Genomic DNA, 22,715 nt, shown 5'->3' on the forward strand with positions numbered 1-22,715 from the left:
CAGCCACCCCACGACAGGATATTTTCACATTTCTTCTGAAAATTACATTTTCAGTTAAAAATGTTACGCCATACTAACATCTGTCAGTATCGTTGTGATTTTTGCCTTCCTCATATCAAAACATCCCTGTGCTGCTGCAATCAGAAGCACAAGGAGGAAGTGATCACATTCTGAAGGAAGCATGGCACATTACCACACATGCACACACACCAAACACACATACACATTCACTGACTCACATGCAGAGGTGAGTGGGAGTGTTCATAAGGGTTAGGGTTAGGGTTAGGGTTAGTCATATATGAACTGTGTTCAGGCACTGTTTCATTGAGCTCTGCTCTCTGATCCACCATGAAGCTCTATGTGATCGTTCCTCTGTGTGCTCTGATCACCCTCACCCAACAGGTAAGAAAACACAGATACAATTTTTATTGGATGACTCTCATGTCCTAAATGTTGTATGCTCTGCCCATTTCAAATGTATGTATGTATGGTACTTAGTAATTTTTTAAAATGCCATGTTTAATATTTCAGGCACCTTCAGGTGATCATTGTTCGTGTGAGTTTACTAATTCAGAGAGGGAGTTCCCTCATGACAAACTCAGCACAGTGGAGGACAGTGCATCAAGATGTAACACTAACATCACCCCACAGAAGGTAACTTTTAGTGTTGATGATGATGATGATGATTAAGTGTTTGACTGAATATATATATATATATATATATGAAAAAAACATGTGACATAAATAAATAAATAAATAAATAAATAAATAATATCTGCAAAGCCTAAGCAGGAGGTGTCATACCTCTGTTTATGTGAGAGTGAGTATATGAGCACAGTAGGTATGAATGTGTGTGTGTGTGTGTGTGTGTGTGTGTGTGTGTGTGTATGTACTTGGTTTTTCACCACGAAGTGAGGACATTTTTGGAAAGTGAGGACACTTTGGCAAGTCCTCATTCTCGCAGAGACCTTCAAAGGACTGATGATTGATTTGGACTGAAAGTAAAGGTTAGAATTAGGCTTAGGTTAGGGTCAGGGTCAGGACTGGGGTTAAGCATTTAGTTGCCATGGTTAAGGTTAGGGTAAGGAACTAGAAAAGGGGGGTCCTCACAGGGATAGATGTACAAGATTTGTGTGCTTGTGTGCATGCTACCATCCAGTAATTAATACATGAGAAATACTACAGCATACAGTGTATAAGTGTAGGTATGCAATAAACCTTAACCTATACCTGAATTACTAAAGTAGAAGCCACATATTTTCCACATGTTTTCCAACCAAGACACAAGATTTACCCTGGCAATTAGGAGTGGAAAAAAATTTATTTCCCAAAGTATGGTGTTTCTTTTTCTTATGATGATGAATTCCTGAATCAATTTTAGCGTTTGGTCTGGTTCAACTTATAATTTAGCATTAACATGCTATCTGAATGATGATATTACCTTAACAAAGGATCCATTTTGCTTCACATGCTTAACATGTGAAGCAACATGTTTAGGGCCCCCTGTGTTTTTCTCACAGGGAAAAGCGTCCCTCGACGCTGGGATTAGTTTGATCCTCCTATGGGGGTGCTGCCCTGGGGGCTGTCATGGCCTCGACGGACGGTGTGGCACTGCACCGCGGCCATCCCCACAGCCGTCTGTCTGTCCTGGTTGGGTGGTTCCCGTGGCGGTGCCCCCTTGTGGCCATGGATCAACATGATTTCCCAGCGTGGATGGCTCCCCAATGTTGCTTTCCTCACCTGGATCCTCAGTGCCCGGGTCGGGTCTTTTAACTTGTACAGCACTTTGTGTTGCATTTTTAATGTATGAAAGGTGCTATATAAATAAATAAAGTTTAAGTATAAAAATACTTTTAGTTTAAGTCTCTCATTTGTGCTGTACACATCTATTTGTTATGGAAAAAGCTAGATAAGTAGGAACAGCGTATGAAGCAGTAGTATTTCATTTACAACTTGTTTATGCAGTGCAGCAGTGATGTTGCTGAAATAAAACTCAAAGACTGACTGACATGTGATGCGTATAGTTTTTGGAAATATGACTCATGACATACAGTCTGTATAAGTGCATGATTCAATCTTTTCCATGCAAATGTAAAAAAGGCAAACAAAAATTGCAATGATCGTAATACTGAATCAAAATACCTAATCAGCACCCAAAGTATGGTGATAGTATCTAATCAAGAGATAAGTATATTGTTCCAGACCTACTAGAAATGTATGAACTAAAACTAAAAAGATGATTATTTTGGACTTGCTGCAGCTCAACCAATTCAATAATTATATTTAGGTCCAGCTGTGACGCTCTTTAAAGTGGAGAGCTAATCAGCTTTAGACTTGCAAGTACATATTATTTTCTAAACCAGAGTGTAGAGAGCACTACCTCCCTCAGCAGCTATAAAACTGATAAACATAATAATAATAATAAAATGAATGATAATAAAAAAGAAAAACCCAAATTCCTGTATGTATGCATTGATGTTGAAGGAGTCCTGAGTGGTGTCTCCTCTCTCTTCAGACTCTGGAGCTGGAGAGTCTGCTGCTGGGTTTGGAACGACGTCTGCCCCGGCTGCAGGAAGATGTGTCGGCCCTGGAGAGGGAGGATGACGGAGAGCTCTATGGAGTTATCAGCCTGCTGGTGGTCGAAAATGAACTGAAGGATATCAAGGAGCTCATCGGCAGGCTCAGCAGCATCACCCTGGAACACCAACATCTTACTAATGACACCACTACAAAGGTAATCACACACCAGCTGCACAACACTGACATTAGAAATGGCATGAGAACCAGGAGTTGAAACAAGTTTAATACAAGACTCAAGTGAGCAGGCCAGTTGTTAAATATTGAAAGACATTACAAAAATACATATTGCAGAACATGAATGGCTACAACCAAAATAAAATGCCTAGCCAAAAGCTAAATCTAATGAAATGTAACAGAGTGAAGCTTAGGTTTAAAATTCATTGATAAAATGTCTTTATTAGATTAATCTTACATACAGAATCATCTGTCTTATATGTGGGATGTCTGTCCTGTTGCTGTCTATCAGCTGAAGGACCTGGGGGCAGAGATGCAGGAGCTGCAGACGTATGACACCATGCAGGTGGTGAAGGGAAAATTAGAGAACCGGCGTCTTAGGAGAGACCTGGACCAGTGCAGAAATACAGTCCTCCCCTCCACCAACAGCACTGTGCCTCCACATGGTTTGTCCCAGAAACACACTACACATTTTTTTATTTCTTTGACTGCGACTGGAAACCACCAGATTCATGTTATTTCATAATTGTTTCTATATCTGTATAGTTCACTTATGATACATTTTGCAACATGATATTTAGTTGCTTGATATTTTACCCTTCATAAATCTATACACATCTAGATACATGGGCTTTGATATGATTCATTCGTATTTTTAATAGGGGGATGATCCGGTGTGATTCAATGCAACCTAATACAGTTCTTAACATTTGTTTCATGTAGTCATTCATTTTCCATTATAAATTAAAATAGGCCGTTGCAATAAAAGTGGCAGTACTCGGGGTTCACTGGTCCATAAGATCACAACACAACACATTAGAAGAAAACATCTTCTCATCAACACATGCGCAGCATTTAGAAAACGCGCTGCAAAGACCACAACACAACGGAAGTGTTTCCAGAGGACACTTAAAAGTGATGCACATGTCCGGACACAGGTCCGTGTATCATCTGATCATTCAATTATTCCATTTAATCTGGCAAATGAAAAACGAAAAAACAAGTCGATATTGTGATAACGTGTTGTGTTGTGATCTTTGCAGCGCATTTTCTAAATGCTGCGCATGTGTTGTCAAAGTGATGAAGATGTTTTCTTAATTTGCTTGTGTTTTGTCTTTTTGCATGTGTTTTCTTAAGTTGCAGTGCTGTGAGCTCTCAGGGCCACCGTAGTTTTATCATTAAATGGTTTTACTCATTCTTAACGAACAGGACACAACAAGTCAGGGTAAATAGCTCTCTCACAGCCCCGAGGCAGTGCAGCACTGGCGTGCCTCAGGGCTGTGTCAGCTCCCCGGTCCTCTTCACGTTATACACCGATGAATGCAGGAGTTCACACCCTAACAACCATATCATCAAATTCTCAGATGACACCATAATTTTAAGTCTGTTGGATGTGAATACCTGCCAATCCGTGTATTTCAGTGAGATAGCCACCTTCAAAACCTGGTGTGATAAGAACTATTTGGTGCTTAAGACTAACAAGACAAAAGAAATGATCTTTAACCCTAAGGTAATTGCAGCTCATGACCGGGTAATCATTGATAACTGCACTATTGAACAGGTTCCTTCATACAAGTACTTGGGTTTGATGGTGTCTGAAAGCTTGGGCTGGAGCGATCATGTGGATTTCCTCTGTAACAGATTAGCTCAGAGGCTCCACTTTCTAAGAAGGCTGCGGCTGTTTGGGGTCCGAACCGAGATAATGTTAACATTCTATAATGCGGTGCTGGCCAGTATCATAAGATATGGTATGGCAGCATGGTTCGGCTCCCTCACAGTCCAGTGTAAGGCCAGACTCCAACGAATGGTGACTACAGCACTGAGGATAGTGGGGAAACATGATCACGATCACTTCCAGTCCCTCCAGGCAATATATGAGGGAACAGTTGTGAAGGGAGCAAATAGGATTCTGAGTGACCCTTCACACGTCCTCTTTCAAGAGTACCAGCTGCTGCCGTCGGGGAGGCGCTATAGAGCCAGCAGGTGCAGGACCAACCGTGTTAAACACTCCTTCATTCCGACCTCCATCTCATTACTAAATAAACAAACCAACACCTCTCGTGGCAGAGGCCCCTCCCTTCCCCCACTAGGGTAGTGGGGAGGCCTACTGCTGCGGATCCACTACCCTAGCCCCCTCCCACCCCACCATCTGACCTCGGTCGGGTGGAGGGGACTTTTATTATAAGTATTTTAAACTATTTATTGCACTCTCCGCACTTTCTTTCTTTTTCTTTCTTTCTCTTTTCTTTCTTGGATATGTGTGCCATTGTTACTATTGTAGTGTATGTATTGTGTATGTACAGTATGTATTGCAAGTACGAAGCAGCTGTTACGACGCCACTTGCCAAAGACAAATTTCCCTTGCAGGACAAATAAAGTTTGATTTGAACTTTAACCTTAAACAAGATTTGGCAACCCTGTGCAGAATAGTTAGCAGTTAGCAGCTAAATCTCAGTCAACCATTTAATAACTTTAAAAACAACCTTTGTCCAATTCTTGGTACATTTATATCAGTCCAGAGGCCGCACAATGATGTACTAACATATTTAATTTAAAAATAAAAGTAATTCCAATTCATATCCGTGAATCTTTACACCCCAGCTGCACAGTAACCTTCAAATCACACCCAACATCCGGTCGTTCAGGTTTTGTGTTCACTGCTTCCGCATCAGAGGTCACTCACAGCTGTGAACTGACTTCACCCTCACTTGAAGCTAATGTAGGCTATAAATGGACTGCGGGAAGCTCTCAGTACCGAACACCACAATTAGGAAGTAATCATCAACCAGTGGACATCTCACTGGACCAGCTGTATTTATTTAGTCTCTCTACCTCATCATTTTGTGTTTTCTCCTAAGGTAACTGTCCTCACGGTCAGTTTCTGAACATTACCGGGCCGAGGATGTCCACAGCAGGAGAATATCCTGGGTCCTATAAGTATGGAGCCTGGGGTCGGGATCCTAAACCAGAGGCTGGGAAGGAGAGCTGGCATTGGCTGGTAATGTTGACCTCCGGCAACAAATACTCCAACTACGTCCGTTTCTACTCCAGCCTGAGTGCTCTCGCTGGTGCGGTGAGCACCCCAGGTAAAGAACACTTATGTTCTAGTCTTAAGTATTAATGTTAAAAATGTACAACCTTTCAGCTCAGTGTGCATGATTGTGCAGTATTCACTTCTAATCGACAGGAACATGTATCAAAGCCTTGTCAGTTGGGGACTATTTTCAGCCATAGATTAAACAACATTTGGTGCTCTCTAGAGCACTCTGGCTGCAGGACAGTGTATGTGGGATTTAGCCAAAATATGCTACACTGTGTGTTCATGGTGATGAAGGAATATATAACCCAGTGCAACCAAAAACCTACAACAACCAGAATGCATTGCATCACACCAGACCAATAAACAGTCCCACTGATGGGTGTTAGTTGGGCGCTGCTCAGTTTTAGATCAGAGTCTGATTTGAAACAGGATGCCTATCAATGAATCAATCAGGCTTTATCTGTATAGCACTCTCCCCACGACAGGGGTCACCAACTGTATATGTTGGAGGGCCAGAATTTTTCCGAACAGACACCTTGGGGGCCGGCCATTCAAATTAAATAAAATAAAAAAATCACATTTTGGCCTAAAACATTATTGTTTCATGTTTATTGTTTAGATATTATAATTTTATTACAAAACTGAAGGCATTGTTAGCCTTTACCAGTCAGGCTCCTTTCACCTACACCACAGTCAACCACCAGGAGTGATAGAGATATTTTGCCTTGATTGTGGGGTGTCATATCCATCACTGGCTTCAACGCTAACACCCAGTGTCAAGATTAGTGGAAGGAAAAGGCCTCTAGCATCGATTTAATGCAGGTAAAATGGCACTCTCAAAGTCCATGAAATGTAATGTTGATGTGGAAAACAGCCTCTTGAATGATGAATGGACTGATAAGTACGCATTTATCATGCCAACTTTCACCTGTATGCCTCATTTGCAGTGAAACAGTTGCTGTTGCTAAAGAATATAACCTGTGGTGTCACCACAACACGAAGCATGCAAGTTTCAAGGAGTTCCTGAGTCCCACTCATCCTGAGCAGTCAGAGGCCCGTCAGGGAAAAATTGCCACACTGAAATCTGCCTACTCCCGTGCCAGTGGAATTATTACTCGAGCTTTAACTGACCAAGAGAGGGTAACATGTGCATCTCTACAGGCTGCCTGGGTGCTTTCAAAACAAAAACAGGCCATTTACTGAAGCTAAGGTTTTTAAAGATTGCATGGTCACGTCTTGGCAGAGGGTGTCCAGCGACTTGTTATTGATGAGATCGAGGAAGCTAAATACGTATCGCTGGCTATTGATGAGTCCACTGACAACACTGATATTTCACAGTTGTGTGTTTTTGTCAGATATTTTGAAGGGAAAGATTTCCGAGAGGAGCTGCTGGCATTGCTTCCACTGGAAGACAACACCACTGGTGACATTATCTTTGGAAAACTGGAGGAATTTTTTAAAAAGCATGGATTGTCCTTGGATAAAGTCAACCTGACAGATGGTGCACCGGCCATGACTGGCAAAAACAGGGGTCTGGTGAGCAGAATAAAGACTGTTGCTCCTAAAACTAACGCACTTCACTGTATTATCCATCAAAGCGTGCTGTGCGCAAAACTAAGCAGGGAGCTCAAAGAGGTGATGGAGAAAACAAGGAAAATTATTAACTACATCAGAGGTAATTCAAGCAACAGAACCTGCTGTTCCGCAAATTTGTGCTGGAATCTCAAGCTTCTCATGATGACCTGTTACTCCACAATGACGTGCGCTGGCTCAGTAAGGGCAAAGCACTGCAGCGCTTTGTTGAACTCAAAGTCCAAATAATGGATTTTTTGAAACAAAGTAAATCAAAAGCGGCAGCTGACCATCTCCGCATCATGCAAGACAGAGAATACATGTGCAACGTTGCATTTTTAACAGACATTTTTTCCCATTTGAACACACTCAATCTCATGCTACAAGGAAAAGAAAAATCCATGGTGGATATGGTGGAAAAACTTGATGCCTTTTGGAACAAACTTGATCTGCTCCACGCAGATTTGTTGTCAGGGAGGCTGCTGCACTTCAATGCACTGAAGACAGTGGAAGAAAGCAACGCTTGTGCGCGACCCATTCACGATCAGCCCAAGTGGAGAATTGTCCGCAAACGTGATGAAGGTGATGCTGTTGGACGAGGCTGGGTTAGGGTTCTCCAAGATGAACTCGATAAAAACACACAAGAGGAACCGACTGTCAAACCAGTCTTTGGAGGACTCTTTGCGCATCAGTCTGACAGCTGCCAAGCCTGATGTGAAAAAGTTGGTGTCAGAGGGGAAATGTAATTTCTCCCATTAAGCACGTGTGAGTAGCCTATTTCAGCCTTGTGATTTGAAATTGCTAGTCTAGCCTACTCAACGTTTTATTTGACGTGCCGAGCATTATTTGTGACTTGTGTTTCGTTCTGTTACCACGGTATTTACCATGCCCTTTTAAGTTATGCCAGTTGTTTTTTCTTCTTTTCTTTTTGTACTGAGAAGTCTGTTTGTTTGAAGCTTGTTGTTGAGACTTTGAAATAAAAACAAATGTTAAGCAAGGGCATGTGGAAAAATGATGTCAAAGAAGAACGGTATGTAGAACAATAAATGTTAAACAGTGCAGCGAGTTTGTCCTCATTTTGGAATGTAAACAGACTATGAGGTTTCGTAAAAGGTGGGGATTTCTGATAGTTATTTCAGTCTCAGTTGTTTTTTTCTTTTGCTTCAATAGTGGGGACCACACAATATTTTCTCTTTGATCCTCACAATTTTGGAATCCAGTCGCGGGCCAGATTGGAAGGTTTGGTGGGCTGGTTCCCACAGGCCGCCAGTCGATGATCACTGCCCTCCAGAATGTATCACAAAGTGATTCACACAATGAAAACACTACCTCCCCTCATCAGTAAACTGTGCTTACATTCCATCACTGGTTCGTCAAAATCTCAACACTTTCACTCTAATTTTTACTGCAGATACATATTGATTCCAAATATTGCTTATCGGTCTCCTTGATGACTAATTATCAGTGTCAGCCCTGAAAAAACATACCGGCCAATCCCTAATAACAATAGCTTACTTAGTATATGCTCATCTCCTCTTGTGTCTTCTTCTTCTTCTTCTTCTTCTTCTTCTTCTTCCAGGAAATGTCCAGATCAGCTCTTTAAACCCAACCACCAACACCATCCAGGGTCCAAATGTTGTGATGTATAGAGGGGCCTTGTACTACAACTGTTACAACCAAGATGAAGTTTGTCGATTCAACCTCACCTCCAACACTGTGACCAACATAAAACTACCCAAAGGCACCAGGTTCGCTGATCTACATTGTCCTTAAGCTAATTTTTTGACTGGGTGTTGCTCATGCCAGAATTTGTGAGGAACGCCTTGTTTCTACAAAAAAAGTTACAACATCTTTCACATTTGCCTGAAATGTTGTAGTTTTGTAAGAACAACAAAACAAAAATGTATGAATCAGCCTCTAACACAAGTCCAATAAAACCAAGATGCTTTTCACATCACTTCTGTCCTCTGTGTTTTTCAGGTATAACTCGAAGGGTAACTTCTGTCACCTTGAGGAATGCTACCTGTTCACAGACCTGGACCTGGCTACAGATGAGTCAGGCGTCTGGGTGATCTACACCACCAACCAGAACTTTGGCAACCTAGTGCTGTCCAAGCTGGAGGACGATGAACCACTCAGACTTGGCCAAACCTGGCACACCTCGGTCTTCAAGCAGGGAGTAACCAACACCTTTATGGTGTGTGGTGTGCTCTATGCAACACGGTACATCGACAAAGAAACGGAGGAGATCTTCTATTCGTTTGACACTACCACAGAGGTAGAGAGGTTCAACCTTGGCATCTTCATCAGAAAGATGTATCCCAACATTTTGTCCCTGAACTACAGCCCTGTGGACCAGATACTACATGCCTACTGTGACTCCTACATGGTCTCCTATAAGGTTCTGTTTTCATAAAAAGTTAATGCAAACAACATCTTCTATAAAAGCTTGTATTTAAATAAGGGCTAACATAACCCAGATAGCAATGGAATGGTGGCACTTGGGAGGTCTAGTCTTGTTTGCCAGATCTGAGCCACTAGCAGGCTATAGCATGACCAATTCAGCCAAGAACGAACTGAATATACCAGAAATGACCCAGATCTGGACCTTTGCTGGTTTATTCTGGCGAGCTGGATCTTGCCCGGACTTGGGCCAGTTGTGGTTTATTTGCCTGGTAATTAAGTGCCATCATTCCATGTTGTATGTGGGCAGGATGACATGTCTGAAGTGGGCCAGATCTGGGGTGCAACAATTTTGCTATCTGGGAGTTGTGTAATAGTGAGCAGCTTGAATGATCAGTCATAAATAAAGGCATCATACATATATGCATATTCACAATCTATTTTTTCACATACTTATGTACATGATAGTCCTGTCTATCTTTAGCTTATATGTTCAACTTTGTTGTCCCTGTTCTGTTTATGCCAAGTTCTGTTAAAGTACATTTAGAGCAATGTTAAAAGTCAAATTCCTTTTCTGTACAACATACTTGGCCATTAAAGTTAGTGGTGAAATGCTCTTTGCTGTCCTTTGCTCAGACTTTATCTGTTTTCTACCAAGTCAAATAAAGCACTATTTTATAGTATGATCTATGAGTGAAATGTAGCCCATGAGGCTTATCTTATTAGAAAATACTTACATTGTCTTTTGTCAACCAAGCAAGTGAAAGCTGGATGTAAATGTACAGTGTGGCAGAATATCTCAATAAAATAGAACTACTTCAGACTCTTGTAGTGTTTTGATTTTAATGTAGTACTATGAATATAATATACCTGTATAAAGTGAACTCTAAACTTCAGTAGCGTGAAAGTTCACTTGTTATTATGTTCAACCACCACTGGGCTGGTATAACTGCCAGCTCATTCTTTTACTGTCAGCTCCTAACCATGAACTTGATTCTCAGATAGGACTTACCGTCTTAATTGATATTACCTTTGGGTTGATAATGCAATCAATATTTAGCAATAAAGTAATGTTACCCTCAAATTCTCCCCCAAATTCAGTCAAAGATGAGTGTAATACCTACCGTGGTTAAAAACTGAAGTAAATGTTTGAGTGTTGGTGCCACGCTAGCAGACAGCTAGCTCGAGGGCTGACAATATCAGCAGACTCACCTATCGGGGAAAGACTGAAATAGCTAAAGAGTAGCTAAAGTTAGCATGCTAAAATACTAAACTAAGAAAGTAAACATGGTAAACATTTCCTTCTAAACATTAGCAGATTAATGTTGTCATTGTGCATGGTAGCAAACTGAAATTAGCCGTTAGCTGAAAGTAGCTTTCCACCGCCTTACAGCCTCACAGAGCTATAAGTGTGGCTGAAGACTTGACACTCCAGGCTACAACTACAGCCAACAACATGATGATTGTATTTTCTATGGGAAATAAATCCTATTGAAGCTAATGAGGTCAGTAAAGAATGTTTATAAGGTCATTTATACAATTTTATCCCATCCAGTGTAACAGTGCTACATAACAGACATTTGTTACAGTAAACACTATGTGATTTGCCTTACAAATCGTAGAGACATGTAGTACCTGACTGTTAATATTAGCTAACCTCATGGATGATTATGATATCATATCATGATATTTTATATAGTTTAACATAGCTGGACCTCTCTATTTATGTGTATTTCTTGTTGAAAAAGTTCTGCGAACATGACCAACATGGAAATTGATATAAAGGGCCAATTACATTAGAAGAGCTTGAGATCAGAAGTTTGCCTGGTAGGCCAGCAGATATCCATCATTGTACATGTAAATCTGCTTGTCAGTGGGGTTATAGCTCAGACTGGCCACTCCTTTAGCTACCTTCTCCAGTGGCAGTGCAAGTGAGTTGTCCTCTTTTCCTGTTGCCGTGTCGAAGGCGTAGAACACCTCCTCATGGTAATCGTCCACGTAACGAGTGGCATACAGCACACCGCACACCATGAAAGCATTGCTCACTGCCTTTTTGAACTGCCTCGTCTCCCACGTCTGTGTGACATTGAGGGTCTGAGCCTCGCTGTCCCAAACTAGCCGGCTCACTACGAGATTACCATGGTTACCAACAGTGGCATAGAGGGCCCATAATCCTGTCTCATCTGCCTCTATGTCCACATCACTGTTGTCACGGCAGGCATAGTAACAATACGGGAACTTGTTGCTGTAGCCCACGCCGTTGCCTGGAAGTGTCACCCGTTTAACAGCGTTGCTCGTCAGGTCGTAGCGGCAGACGTCTGCAGAGCTGTAGCAGTGATAGTACAGCGCTTCACCATATAGAACAGCACTGGGACCTTCAATGGTGTCGGTGTGACTGTAAGATGGAGCGATGGTAAAGTCCCTGTACTTGGTAGATTGCATGAAGTCATTGTAGCTTTGGAATACACGCAGAGAGTTGCCCCATTTGTGGGTGCTGATCAGAGGCTGAACCCAGTAACTGTTCCTCTGTTCCTCACTGTCCACCTGGGCCTGTTTGCCCCACGAACCAGAGACGTAGGTTTTACCAAAGGGATTGACCTTAGTCACGACAGGTTCACTAATGCTGGTGATCAGGCCCTTGAGGCAGTGCGTGCCCTGGCCTGGAAACAGAGAGAGATGAGAGGGTTAGGCTACTGCTTATTGATATTTAATTCTAGCTTTCTATAGATTAAAGGGTTTTCTTCATGTTTTCCTTAACGGTGCAGTAGGGGTGTGCAGAGCAGCCGATATTTGTACCTGTATTTGTATTTGTTGAGGGGGGAAAAGTATTTGTATTTGTATTTGTATTCGAGTAAAATTCAAAATAGGCGTAAAAATATATATTTTCTTGAGTTACACTTCTAATTTTTGTTATAGTGTAAGTATTCTTTAATTATCCATTATAATAATTATGGATATGCAATATTGGTTGATGTTTTTCCATAAATCCAGCAATGAACATGTAACAAGGAATGTCATTGAAAAGAAAATAACATAACAGCCATTACCTCATCCATGGTTAAACCAACAACTAATAAAATATCATTGTGAACATTATGAACCCCACCACCACCCGTCCTTGTTGGAGGACGTTGAACAGACAGAATAAAAACAAATAATACTTAAAAGAACTGTTCTTTCTAATGCACAGAATTCCAAGAACTAAACTTGATCTGTAAATAATATGACATAGTAGCCTATAGCTAGCGGTCATTATGCTTCTGGCCTCTACCTGGTCTTTTTACTAAACTTAACCAACTCCTTTCTTCATCGCCTAAAACCCAACCAAAGCACCGAGCAAAGAATTTTTTTCTCCCCCGGTCTGCTGTCAGCAGGGTCGCCAGCTGCAGCAGCCTCGCGCCCGTGAAGTGGGCTCAAGCCGCGTTCAGTCGCGCTCGAGCGGAGCGGGGAAGAGAAACAATGTGTATTTCTTTTACTCTGTGGAAGATCTCCCAACGGAGTGAGGGACAAAGCAAGTGGGACAGATCTGCCCAGTCCCTGAGCAGCACGCGTTTCACAGACAAGCCACAACGCAGAGTGTCAACAACGTCACCTGGTTCAGCAGCACCATGGACAGCTGCGGGGCGGGGGGGTCGGAACAGCGGTGTTTCGACCCCCCCGCCCCCACCCCCGACTCCTGAACGTCACTCACTCACTCATCCGGGCATGTACTGCGCTCTCATGAGGAAACGTAGCTTTTTGATATGATGTTTTTCTTGTTCCCGAATACAAATATTTTTTAAAGTATTTGTTCAAAATAAGTATTTGTAAAAAACACGTTATTTGTGCCTTTCCGAATACCGTATTCGGGTTCGGCTCCACCCCTACGGTGCAGTTAATGATTGTGGAGAAAGTTGGTTGACCGTGGTAGCAGTTGCTGGCACCACCATTTTAATGTTTAAAATTTCATATATTTAACCTTTAACAGGAGAAAATGGAAGCCCTTTTTTCTACTCCACCTTTTTTGTAGTCATGTGGTTCCTCCATAAAATGCTACACCACAGTTTGAGAACCGCTGTTTTAAGAAGTGGCAGGTAGTTTGATACAAAATTTACATTTTCAATCGTTTGTACAATATAGAAGGAGTTGAAGTTCAAATTTTGAGGACAGCCTGAAGAAGGTTGCCTCCATGTTACCATTTGAAGGTGTGATTTGTAAGAAATGGTCAGAATTGAATCAAAGGTGGGGCCAAAACTATATGGAGCAGCAGTTACCTTTGCTCACTATACTCTGTGATACAGCTATCTTTGGCTGTAGCAACTAACTGCCACTAGCAAGTAGCTCAGTTAGCCGTGGAGCGGTCAAAAGTGAGTCAGGCACACTGACTGAACATAGCCTCTGAGACCAATGGAGGTCAGTTTGATGATGGGGATACCGTACAAAAATGATTTACTTCAGCTCTGACCAGCAGTATGACTCTGGGGACAGGAGAGGCATGCAGTGGCAGAGGAGCGAGAGAGCACTGGGCACCAGCAGTCGGCTAAAACGGCATGTAGAGCCAGAATATTTTCACTTCTTACTCTGTGAATTGAAGACTTATTTCGACCAAACCAGAGGTGATTGTGGAAAGACAAACCAAGACTGTTTTGGTGAGTTTTATTTTGTTGAAGCTGTGTCTGAATGTAGTGTGTTTTACGATGTGTTAACAAGTTCATTAAGTTTGCCTTAGTTCAGTGAAAGAGAGAAACCTGAATTCTGAAGGTGTATGGCTTTCTGTTGAGTGAGGAAAATAGATTGTTAAAATTGTCATTTTGTGAGAGAGCGAACTCGCCGGTTTTACACCTCACAGCTGAAACTATGGGGGCTATCACCTCTTGTGGTACAAAGTGGTATTACAAGACAGGACAGTCCGGGCTAGCTGGTTAGCACGCTAACCTCAGTAAACATTACAGTACGTCTTTGACATAACATCTACTGGATTTCCACTGAACTTGAATGGAGGATAGGTCTCGGCCCAGAAAAGAGCCCAAAACTTTTGCTTTGGATCTGGACAAATGGACAGATCCAGGACTTTTCTTTCACGTTCTTTAACTGGTGTTTTTGATATTTTGGTTAAAGTCTCGAGGGAATAATGCATGGATCATGATGGAAGAAATGTGGCATATTTAGATGGATGGTGTCTATGAGACTGTTCACATTTGGCATCAACATCAGTCCTGAGCGATCTGATCACAAGTGGACAGCTCTAAGTAAAGACGGGAACACTTCCAACATGCATTGAAGACGCATCTGAGAACTCAGACCACATTCGGAGGTGGTGACCACATTCTTTAAGCAGTGTGTACGGACATGTGTCCACGGCCATAAAGCCTGTTTTTCGTAAAGTGTTCAACCTCCCAGCAGCTGTTTCAACGCACTGGTTCAACTGATTTCACCATTTACAGCAAATGTATTAATGAATATAACATGTTGATGGTAAACATGACAAATACAGTCAACAGTCACTAATATAGGCTACTTCTTTGTTGTCTGTGGAGTGGGTCACCAGACTCCATTTTAAATGCTGTCTACAACATTTCTTAAATATTTGGGCCTACTTCTTAATTCCACAAACATTATACATGGAGACTTTTTTTTTCTCTGTGTAAAAAGCGTATCCATTTGTCCCAGTGATGTAGGTGTATATTTGCAAATAGAGCGGGGAAGTGAGATCCAATCTGAGTGGTCACTCAAGACACATGTCGAGTCGTATTTAAGGCCAAGTGTGATGATAAACGGACAGATGATAAAACCAAATGTGAACAGCTTCTATAAGTGAGTACAACTTGATGTGGATCCAGATAAAAATCCAGATCTGATGGATTTCATTATTTTTCTTTGCTATTGGATCAGGCTTGACTGACTTAAAGGCAAGGGCGGACTGGCGTACGGGGACTTCCATGAGAAAAAGAAAAAGAAAGGGGGGAAAAAGTCTATCGTAACGGCCAACAGCGTTGTGGTCCACTGGGGGGCTGGGTCGGGCGGCTATTGTTGTGATAGGCTATACCTGTGTTCACGTGTCACTGCCTATGCTGATATCCAATCACATTTCGTCCATGTGGGTAAGTCCCATTCATTTCCTCAGGCTGTTGCAGCTGTTACTTGTCAATCACACTGCGCTAAGACAGCTTTGGTGGATTGAGATCCAGCGCTGTTTGGGCAGATGGAGCATAAAAAATGAGCCAAAAAAAGTAAAGGTGGTGCTGAAAAGCTTAGGGATAAAAAAAAGAAATCCCTCGAGGAAGTTACGGACCTATTTGGTGGTCGTTCTGGTTTAGCCATCACCACCAGACAAGAATCTGATGATGTTGCCTTACCCAGCACTAGCAGCGTTAGCAACGGTGAGCTTCGATAGCTGGATATTTCCAAACATGCACCTGAGTCCAGCAAGGATGATGAGTCTGACTCTGACACGGCAGAGCACGAAACAAAGCGGCCTTCAGAGCCCAGTCAAAGAACCAGTGATATAATAATGGTAGGCTAAGTTATGTTTGGAACTTGGTGATGCTTTAAGTGAAAATGCTCATTTGGCTAATGTTAGTTAATGCCACAAAGTGCCTAGCCTAGTGTTAGCTAGCCTACAGAGTCCAAAATGAGCACCATTCACTGACCAGATGTTTCCTGTATTTGTCAGCCTGCCTATAGATAATGTTATCGTCTGGTTGAAATCAACCTGTTACTGTCTTTGAATTGACTCCAATACTAAATGAGTATAAATGAATGAATAGTTTATTTATGTGTCTGTACATGGCCTAACCTACATGGGATCATCATCAGACAGACACCACTTCATTGAGTAATAATATTCCAGAGTGTGTAACAGGCCTGCACAAAATGAGGAAAACTGCAATGTGCGATAACCTTGTTCAATATTGCGATAATGATGTGACTTATGATAAATAAACATGTATGGAGCCTAACAGTGGTCATGGGGAGGAAAATAAACAATGTGCTGATGTGCACAAAAGATACAGGTCATTAAGTCATAATTTGAGGCTACAAGATATTATTTATTACCACATCTTAATTAACTTCATTATTTATTTTGGTTCAGGTTGTCTTGGCTATACTTAGTGTGTATGTCATCATCTTGATCACAATGAAAATATGATTTTTAAATAACATTTTTATTGAAATGGGCTTATTGTTGTAATTATGTTGCCCTCTAGTGGTTTACTCATGGTATAGACAGTCAGTGTCATTCAGTTCTAACAGCCTGGCAAATTGGTCGGCCAAATTTTATTGTATCAATGATCTGTTTGCGTTAAAATCACTACATGCCGGAAAATCATTATACTGCTGTAATTATTTTACTGTAGGCTACTTAAGGGTTCAGGTTAATGATTACTATATGATTATGGTCCAAAACAACATCAGAGGCAGTTTTTTTCATCAAGGTACATGAAACTTGTGTTGCCGGCTGGCTGGCTGGCTGGCTCCCCACACCACGCATGAAGTGGGCCGGTCTGTCAATGACTCCCGGGCCACTTTTCCCCCCCAGTCCGCCCCTGATTAAAGGAGACTGTTGGGCCTTGGCCAGTCTAGTTGTTGGATTTTTTTTTAAGACAAAAATTCTGGCCATATCTTACATATACTGTAGCCTCTTGGTTCAACATATTGTGATTGTTCAGTTGTCAGTTGGACAAATACGTAAAACCTAATCAATCAGTGTCTTTACTTTAGCGTCTGACTGAGTTCTCTTTGTTCTTCATGCTGTAGTTTTTGCAATGAATTATAGTCTCTCTCTCTCTCTCACACACACACACACACACACACACACACACACACACACACACACACACACACACACACACACACACCATACTTACTTCTGAAGTCTTTGGGGATTGACTTGCAGGACTCAGCACCATTCTTCAGGTAGCGCAGTCTCTCTTTGACAGTCTTGATATTTATCGTGTCCCACATTTGCATTCTGCCTACGTCTTTACGCAGTTTACCCACCTAACACACACACACACACACACACACACACACACACACACGTAAAACATTGTATACAGTTAATAAATGCACACGGTAACCCATTATATTAACTTAATAAATTATTTTTTCTCTTAATATCACAAAATATCACTTGATATTCTATATTTATTTACTGTCTGCTCATGACATGACATGAGGCCTGTCCTGAATGGTTGGAAACCTTCGAAAATGTATTTGTTAATCGAATGCTAAATCATCAATTGATTTCTGCACACATTTTTTTTTAACATGGTAGTTTATTGTTAAGTCTCATTCCAAGGACCTACTAGCTCAAACTGCCAGTATCTGACACCCTGGAAATGAGAGTCAACAATCAACTCATTTTATCTAGAACCTTTATCAAGGCGTCATCACATTTACATAACAACAATAACAAAATGATCTTTTTCTGCTCTAACAACATCATGGTAATTTACATCCTCATTTTAAACAAGAATCTTCATTTGAGTGTGGCTCCATTTATTCTGATGAATGACTTGATTCAAATTGAGTTTTTTTCTTCTTTTTTAATTTATGGTTGATGTCATAAAATATGTAAAATATACTTTTAAATGTAAAAAAATATTATCTGGTCCAGCCATACTAGACAATATTAGCATAACATACTGTATTTTCCTTTGCTGTACTATGTATCTAAATTTTGCTGGTGCAGCAACCTCATTGAGTTTCCCAGTAGAGTTTAGTGTAACTTCATGTGACTCATGTAGGCTGTTGCAATACCACTTCAGGAATCATGTTAGTGTCTTCACTGTATGTGCTGCTGTACCTCTTTGGAGAGTTTACGTGTTTGGGTGTTGTTCAGCTGGCTGTGGACGGTATCAACATCTGTCTCCAGCTGGGCGAGCTCCTGGCCCAGCAGGCGCACAGACAGGTCCGTGTACACCCCCCGGTTGCGCAGGTACTGGTGAGGCTCCAGACGGGCCGTCAGGTTCTCAACCAGAGCGTTGAACTGAGGGAGAAGCTGGCTGGACAAAGTCACCTGCGAGAAAACACAGACCGAAAGTCCTGAAAAATGTTATGTGCTTTCTGGATTTCATGTTCAACTTAATATATTCTGAAATCTTATTTTTCATTGGGTACCATCATGGAAGTCATGCTGATATTAATCATAAAAAAAAACACAATTGTTAAATCCAGTCAAGATGTCACATTAAAATGTATGCATCATACCAACGTTAGTATGTACAGTATGGCTCCTACAATGTATCTATATAATACATCAAGTCAGAGGTGGAATTGGGCTGGACCGGACTCTCACCTGCTCCTGTAGCGTGGTCAGAGATTCTCCACAGGTCTCAACCTGCTGCAGCACGGCCTCATACTTCACAGCAGGGAACAACCACATGGTGGAGTTCACCGGGCACACACATGAGCCATTCTTCTTCTGGCCTGATGAACGCTGAGCCCGGCCGTCACCCTGCTGTCACACATGGATATAAATGGTGCATTAAGGAGATTGCAATGATGGTATAAAGTCTGCACTATAAAAAAAGACAAACGAAAGAATGTCTGAATGTCTAATGTCTGAATAAAAGTGGAAGATTTAAAACTTTAATCTTTCACTTTTATTCTTAGTTTCTAAGAGTAATATATCAAGTGTTACTCACTGATGGCAGCAGCAGCAGCAGCAGGAGCAACAGCAGCATGTTTAGAGCTGGAGACATGAAAGTGGACTGAAGAGGACAGAAGCTGTTTGAGCTGAAATCACCACTCCTCTTCTCTTTTCTCTTTTAAAGTCGATCACAACAAAAATACCTTTTCCTGACTTGACTGTTGTCACTGATGGGTCGACACAGCTGTAAAACCACTCACGTGGATGTGAAACTAAAAATGTCAAACTATGCAATTTCACAGCAGTTAGTTAATCAGAAGTTCCCCATATTCCCTCATTATGTATTATGGGAAATATATTTCCCCTTTGCAATATTATTTAAAACTCTTGCACTCATCTCACTTCTGTCTTTTTTTCACAGATTTAAGACAGACGGAAATATTCACTTATTAATGTGACAATGACATTCATCAACCAGTAGTGAGACAGTGTACTGAAGTCTTTCGTTTTAATTCATACTATTAGTAGTTAATAGGTGTAAGCGGTTGATGACGTGTTGATTTGCTTATTAGCTGTCACCAGGGGCAGCAGCTATTCTTTCTGATCCTTGTTCTTCAAATGTGGCCTCACTAATTCAGGCTAACATGCTGTTATTAGGCTAAAATGTTTCTGTTTTCTCCGATGAAAACTAACTTTGTAGTAACATTGTTCATTAGGATGAGAAAAGTGTGTGCCGGGAAATGAGGAAAAAAACAAAAAACCCACAAGAACCACAACAGGCTGAGTAATGTCAGAAGCAAAGTAGAACCCATGCGCACGGTAAAGATGGACATAAGGTAAGACATAAAGTTTTGTTCCAACAACTTGTAAGTTAACGTTGATTTGTTAATAGAAATCAATGACAAATGGGTCGAGCTACCTTCACTGAATAATGTCAGCCTGTCCTTTGTACACTACACCTGTAACTGACTCGCTTCAGCATGATATCATACGTTTTTATCAATAGTAATGATACAGCAGTAAAAATCGTACTCATTCATTGTTACTTCTGGATGAAAAACTTCTTCGAGTTTCTAAAATGATGGGTCTAGATTTCATGCTGGCATACATCTAAAACTATGGGTCTGTAACTGCAGTATCTACAGCTAATCCTGGATGACCCTCTGCAGCTCTTCAGGGGCTGCAGAGTGTCATACAGGATTAACTGGGAGGGCTTCTACAAGGCCCTTGCGTTATTTTAGATACAAGAAGTGTCCAGCGAGAACACACACTGCAAGCAGTTGAGATGATGGCCCATCAGGCTGGAGAAGTGCAGCTACACACTGAGGAGGGGACGGTTACTTTGTCCTGTTGCAAACTAACCTCTCAGAAAGTCTAATAAGAGTCTAACAGGTACGAAATAAATATGGTTTTTGCTTCATTTTGCAGTTCAATTTTCTTTGAATGTGTAGCAAATTAACCCCTAAGACAGGTGCTAACAAGAAAGCCAGCTATGTAATAGTTGCCTACCTACGAACTGAGCGTTGTCTGACCATTATTAATTTGGCATTACATTTGTCCAATTACACCCTGTGTTTTCTTATTGAACCATCATAGGTTCATGTTGGTTGTATTTAATTTGGTATAATTATTACAGTGTTATTTGACAGTATGGGTAAAATAGAATCTAATCAAAATATTCTGAATCTGATTCTTGCAGAGCGTTTGATTTCTAATTTCATGATCTTCTAAAATAATTTCTAATAGTGTATTAAGATCTCCTATTTGGTTTCTAATTAGAGTATTAGTCAGTATAATAATGTCTCAGTACAGCATATTTTAGGTCTAATAGGGCATTACATGTGATTTCTAATTAAAGCATGACTTAGGTGTATGGTTTGTGTTTAGGGTATGGGGTTTTTATTTACAGTCTAATAAAGGACATATTACAATTAAATGACTACATAGTACACAAATAACATTTTTATCCATCAGTAGTTGTTGAAACATTTCACTCAAAAACAAAGATTGTGAGGCTCATGGTGGCAAGTGGAAGCTGAAAGGTCAGGGCATCACCACAGTCATTAGGATTCATCCTTTAAGGACCATAAATGTCTACAAATGTCATGGCAATTCATCATTAATTTAAATCAGTTAAGCTTATTTGAAGATTTTAACCTACTTATTTAGTTCAACCATCTTTCTAAAAGAGGGCATCTATAGTCTACAATTACTCAGGAATTTTGTGTGTGGATATTTTGTGCAGAGTGGTCACTTTCTATTCCTGTTTCTTGTTATAACAGATAGCACTGATTCTGGAAGCACGCCATTTTCCATCACCCAGTCACATCACTGCAGCCGGAAGGAACCACAGTCCCCAGCCTCCACTCTGAAGCACAGTGGAATGAAGGTTAACATATGAACCGGTATCTGAGAGCAACACTGGTTTCTGATGAGGCACTGCTATATAGAGAAATATACATATAAATATTTTGTCAAATACATTTAAAACAAATCTAAAATCTGATCAAAGATGAATTCACTTTTCAGATAAGAAATAATATATACAATTCATAACTGTTTTAAGCGCTCTGTCATTATATATGGTACCATACAGTACAACATTATACAAGTGCTACTTGAACATTGATTGAGTTTATATATAATTGTTTTCTCTTATTTAATATTAGAGCTATATTTTACTAATATGATAAAAATGTAGCGAAACTCTGATATTGACCCCTTAAAAGTCATTTTTAAATTTATGGAGTTGAGAAAACAATAACAGTACGATGTCAAGCGGTCTACTGTAAAATATTTTCAGACATTTTGCAGCTAATGTCACATTGCAGCATTAACATGTGGATGAAGAGCTTGCTCAATGTATATATTGATACTGATTTAAAAAAAAATTAATATTACAATATTTTCAAAAATACATTATTATCCTGTTTGACATTTTGACTGGTGTCATCACTAATTGAGAATTAAAACACTTGCAAAATAAGATTTTAGTCAACACTTTTGACCTGTTTTAATTTTTTCAACTTGAAAACCTTATTTGTAACCGAGCCTGCTGCTTGGGGTTTCTTAAAAATCAAGCTCTTCTGTTTTTCAGTCACAGCCACCCCACGACAGGATATTTTCACATTTCTTCTGAAAGTTACATTTTCAGTTAAAAATGTTACGCAATACTAACATCTGTCAGTATCTTTATAATTTTTGCCATCCATCATATAAAAAAATCCCTGTGCTGCTGCAATCAGAAGCACAAGGAGGAAGTGTTCACATTCTGAAGGAAGCATGGCACATTACCACACATGCACACACACCAAACACACATACACATTCACTGACTCACATGCAGAGGTGAGTGGGAGTGTTCATAAGTTA

General features: G+C 40.8%; 2 protein-coding genes across 3 annotated transcripts; one reads left to right on the forward strand and one right to left on the reverse strand.

Annotated features, from left to right (window-relative positions):
• Positions 1 to 316: 316 nt before the first annotated feature.
• On the forward strand, positions 317 to 10,590 carry LOC311263461 (olfactomedin-4-like). Its single transcript, XM_084363534.1, has 7 exons — positions 317 to 402; positions 532 to 654; positions 2,516 to 2,734; positions 3,047 to 3,200; positions 5,613 to 5,840; positions 8,946 to 9,114; positions 9,347 to 10,590. Exons 1-7 carry the CDS (start codon positions 349 to 351, stop codon positions 9,780 to 9,782), a joined length of 1,383 nt encoding a protein of 460 aa, XP_084219660.1. The 5' UTR covers positions 317 to 348; the 3' UTR covers positions 9,783 to 10,590.
• Positions 10,591 to 11,380: 790 nt separating this feature from the next.
• On the reverse strand, positions 11,381 to 19,488 carry LOC311263429 (olfactomedin-like). 2 transcript variants are annotated; one of them, XM_084363492.1, is made up of 5 exons: positions 19,399 to 19,488; positions 19,050 to 19,208; positions 18,558 to 18,770; positions 17,617 to 17,749; positions 11,381 to 12,429 (listed from the first exon to the last, which is right to left on the reverse strand). In XM_084363492.1, the coding sequence occupies exons 1-5, from the start codon at positions 19,453 to 19,455 to the stop codon at positions 11,582 to 11,584; spliced, it is 1,410 nt and encodes a 469-aa protein (XP_084219618.1). In that variant the 5' UTR covers positions 19,456 to 19,488; the 3' UTR covers positions 11,381 to 11,581. The 2 variants fall into 2 exon arrangements, with proteins under 2 accessions (XP_084219618.1, XP_084219617.1); XM_084363491.1 differs by having other exon boundaries at positions 19,050 to 19,211.
• Between the last annotated feature and the right edge of the window lie 3,227 nt (positions 19,489 to 22,715).

Source organism: Pagrus pagrus, assembly GCF_965226575.1.
Source record: "Pagrus pagrus genome assembly, chromosome: 10".
In the NCBI taxonomy this organism is placed as follows: domain Eukaryota; kingdom Metazoa; phylum Chordata; class Actinopteri; order Spariformes; family Sparidae; genus Pagrus; species Pagrus pagrus.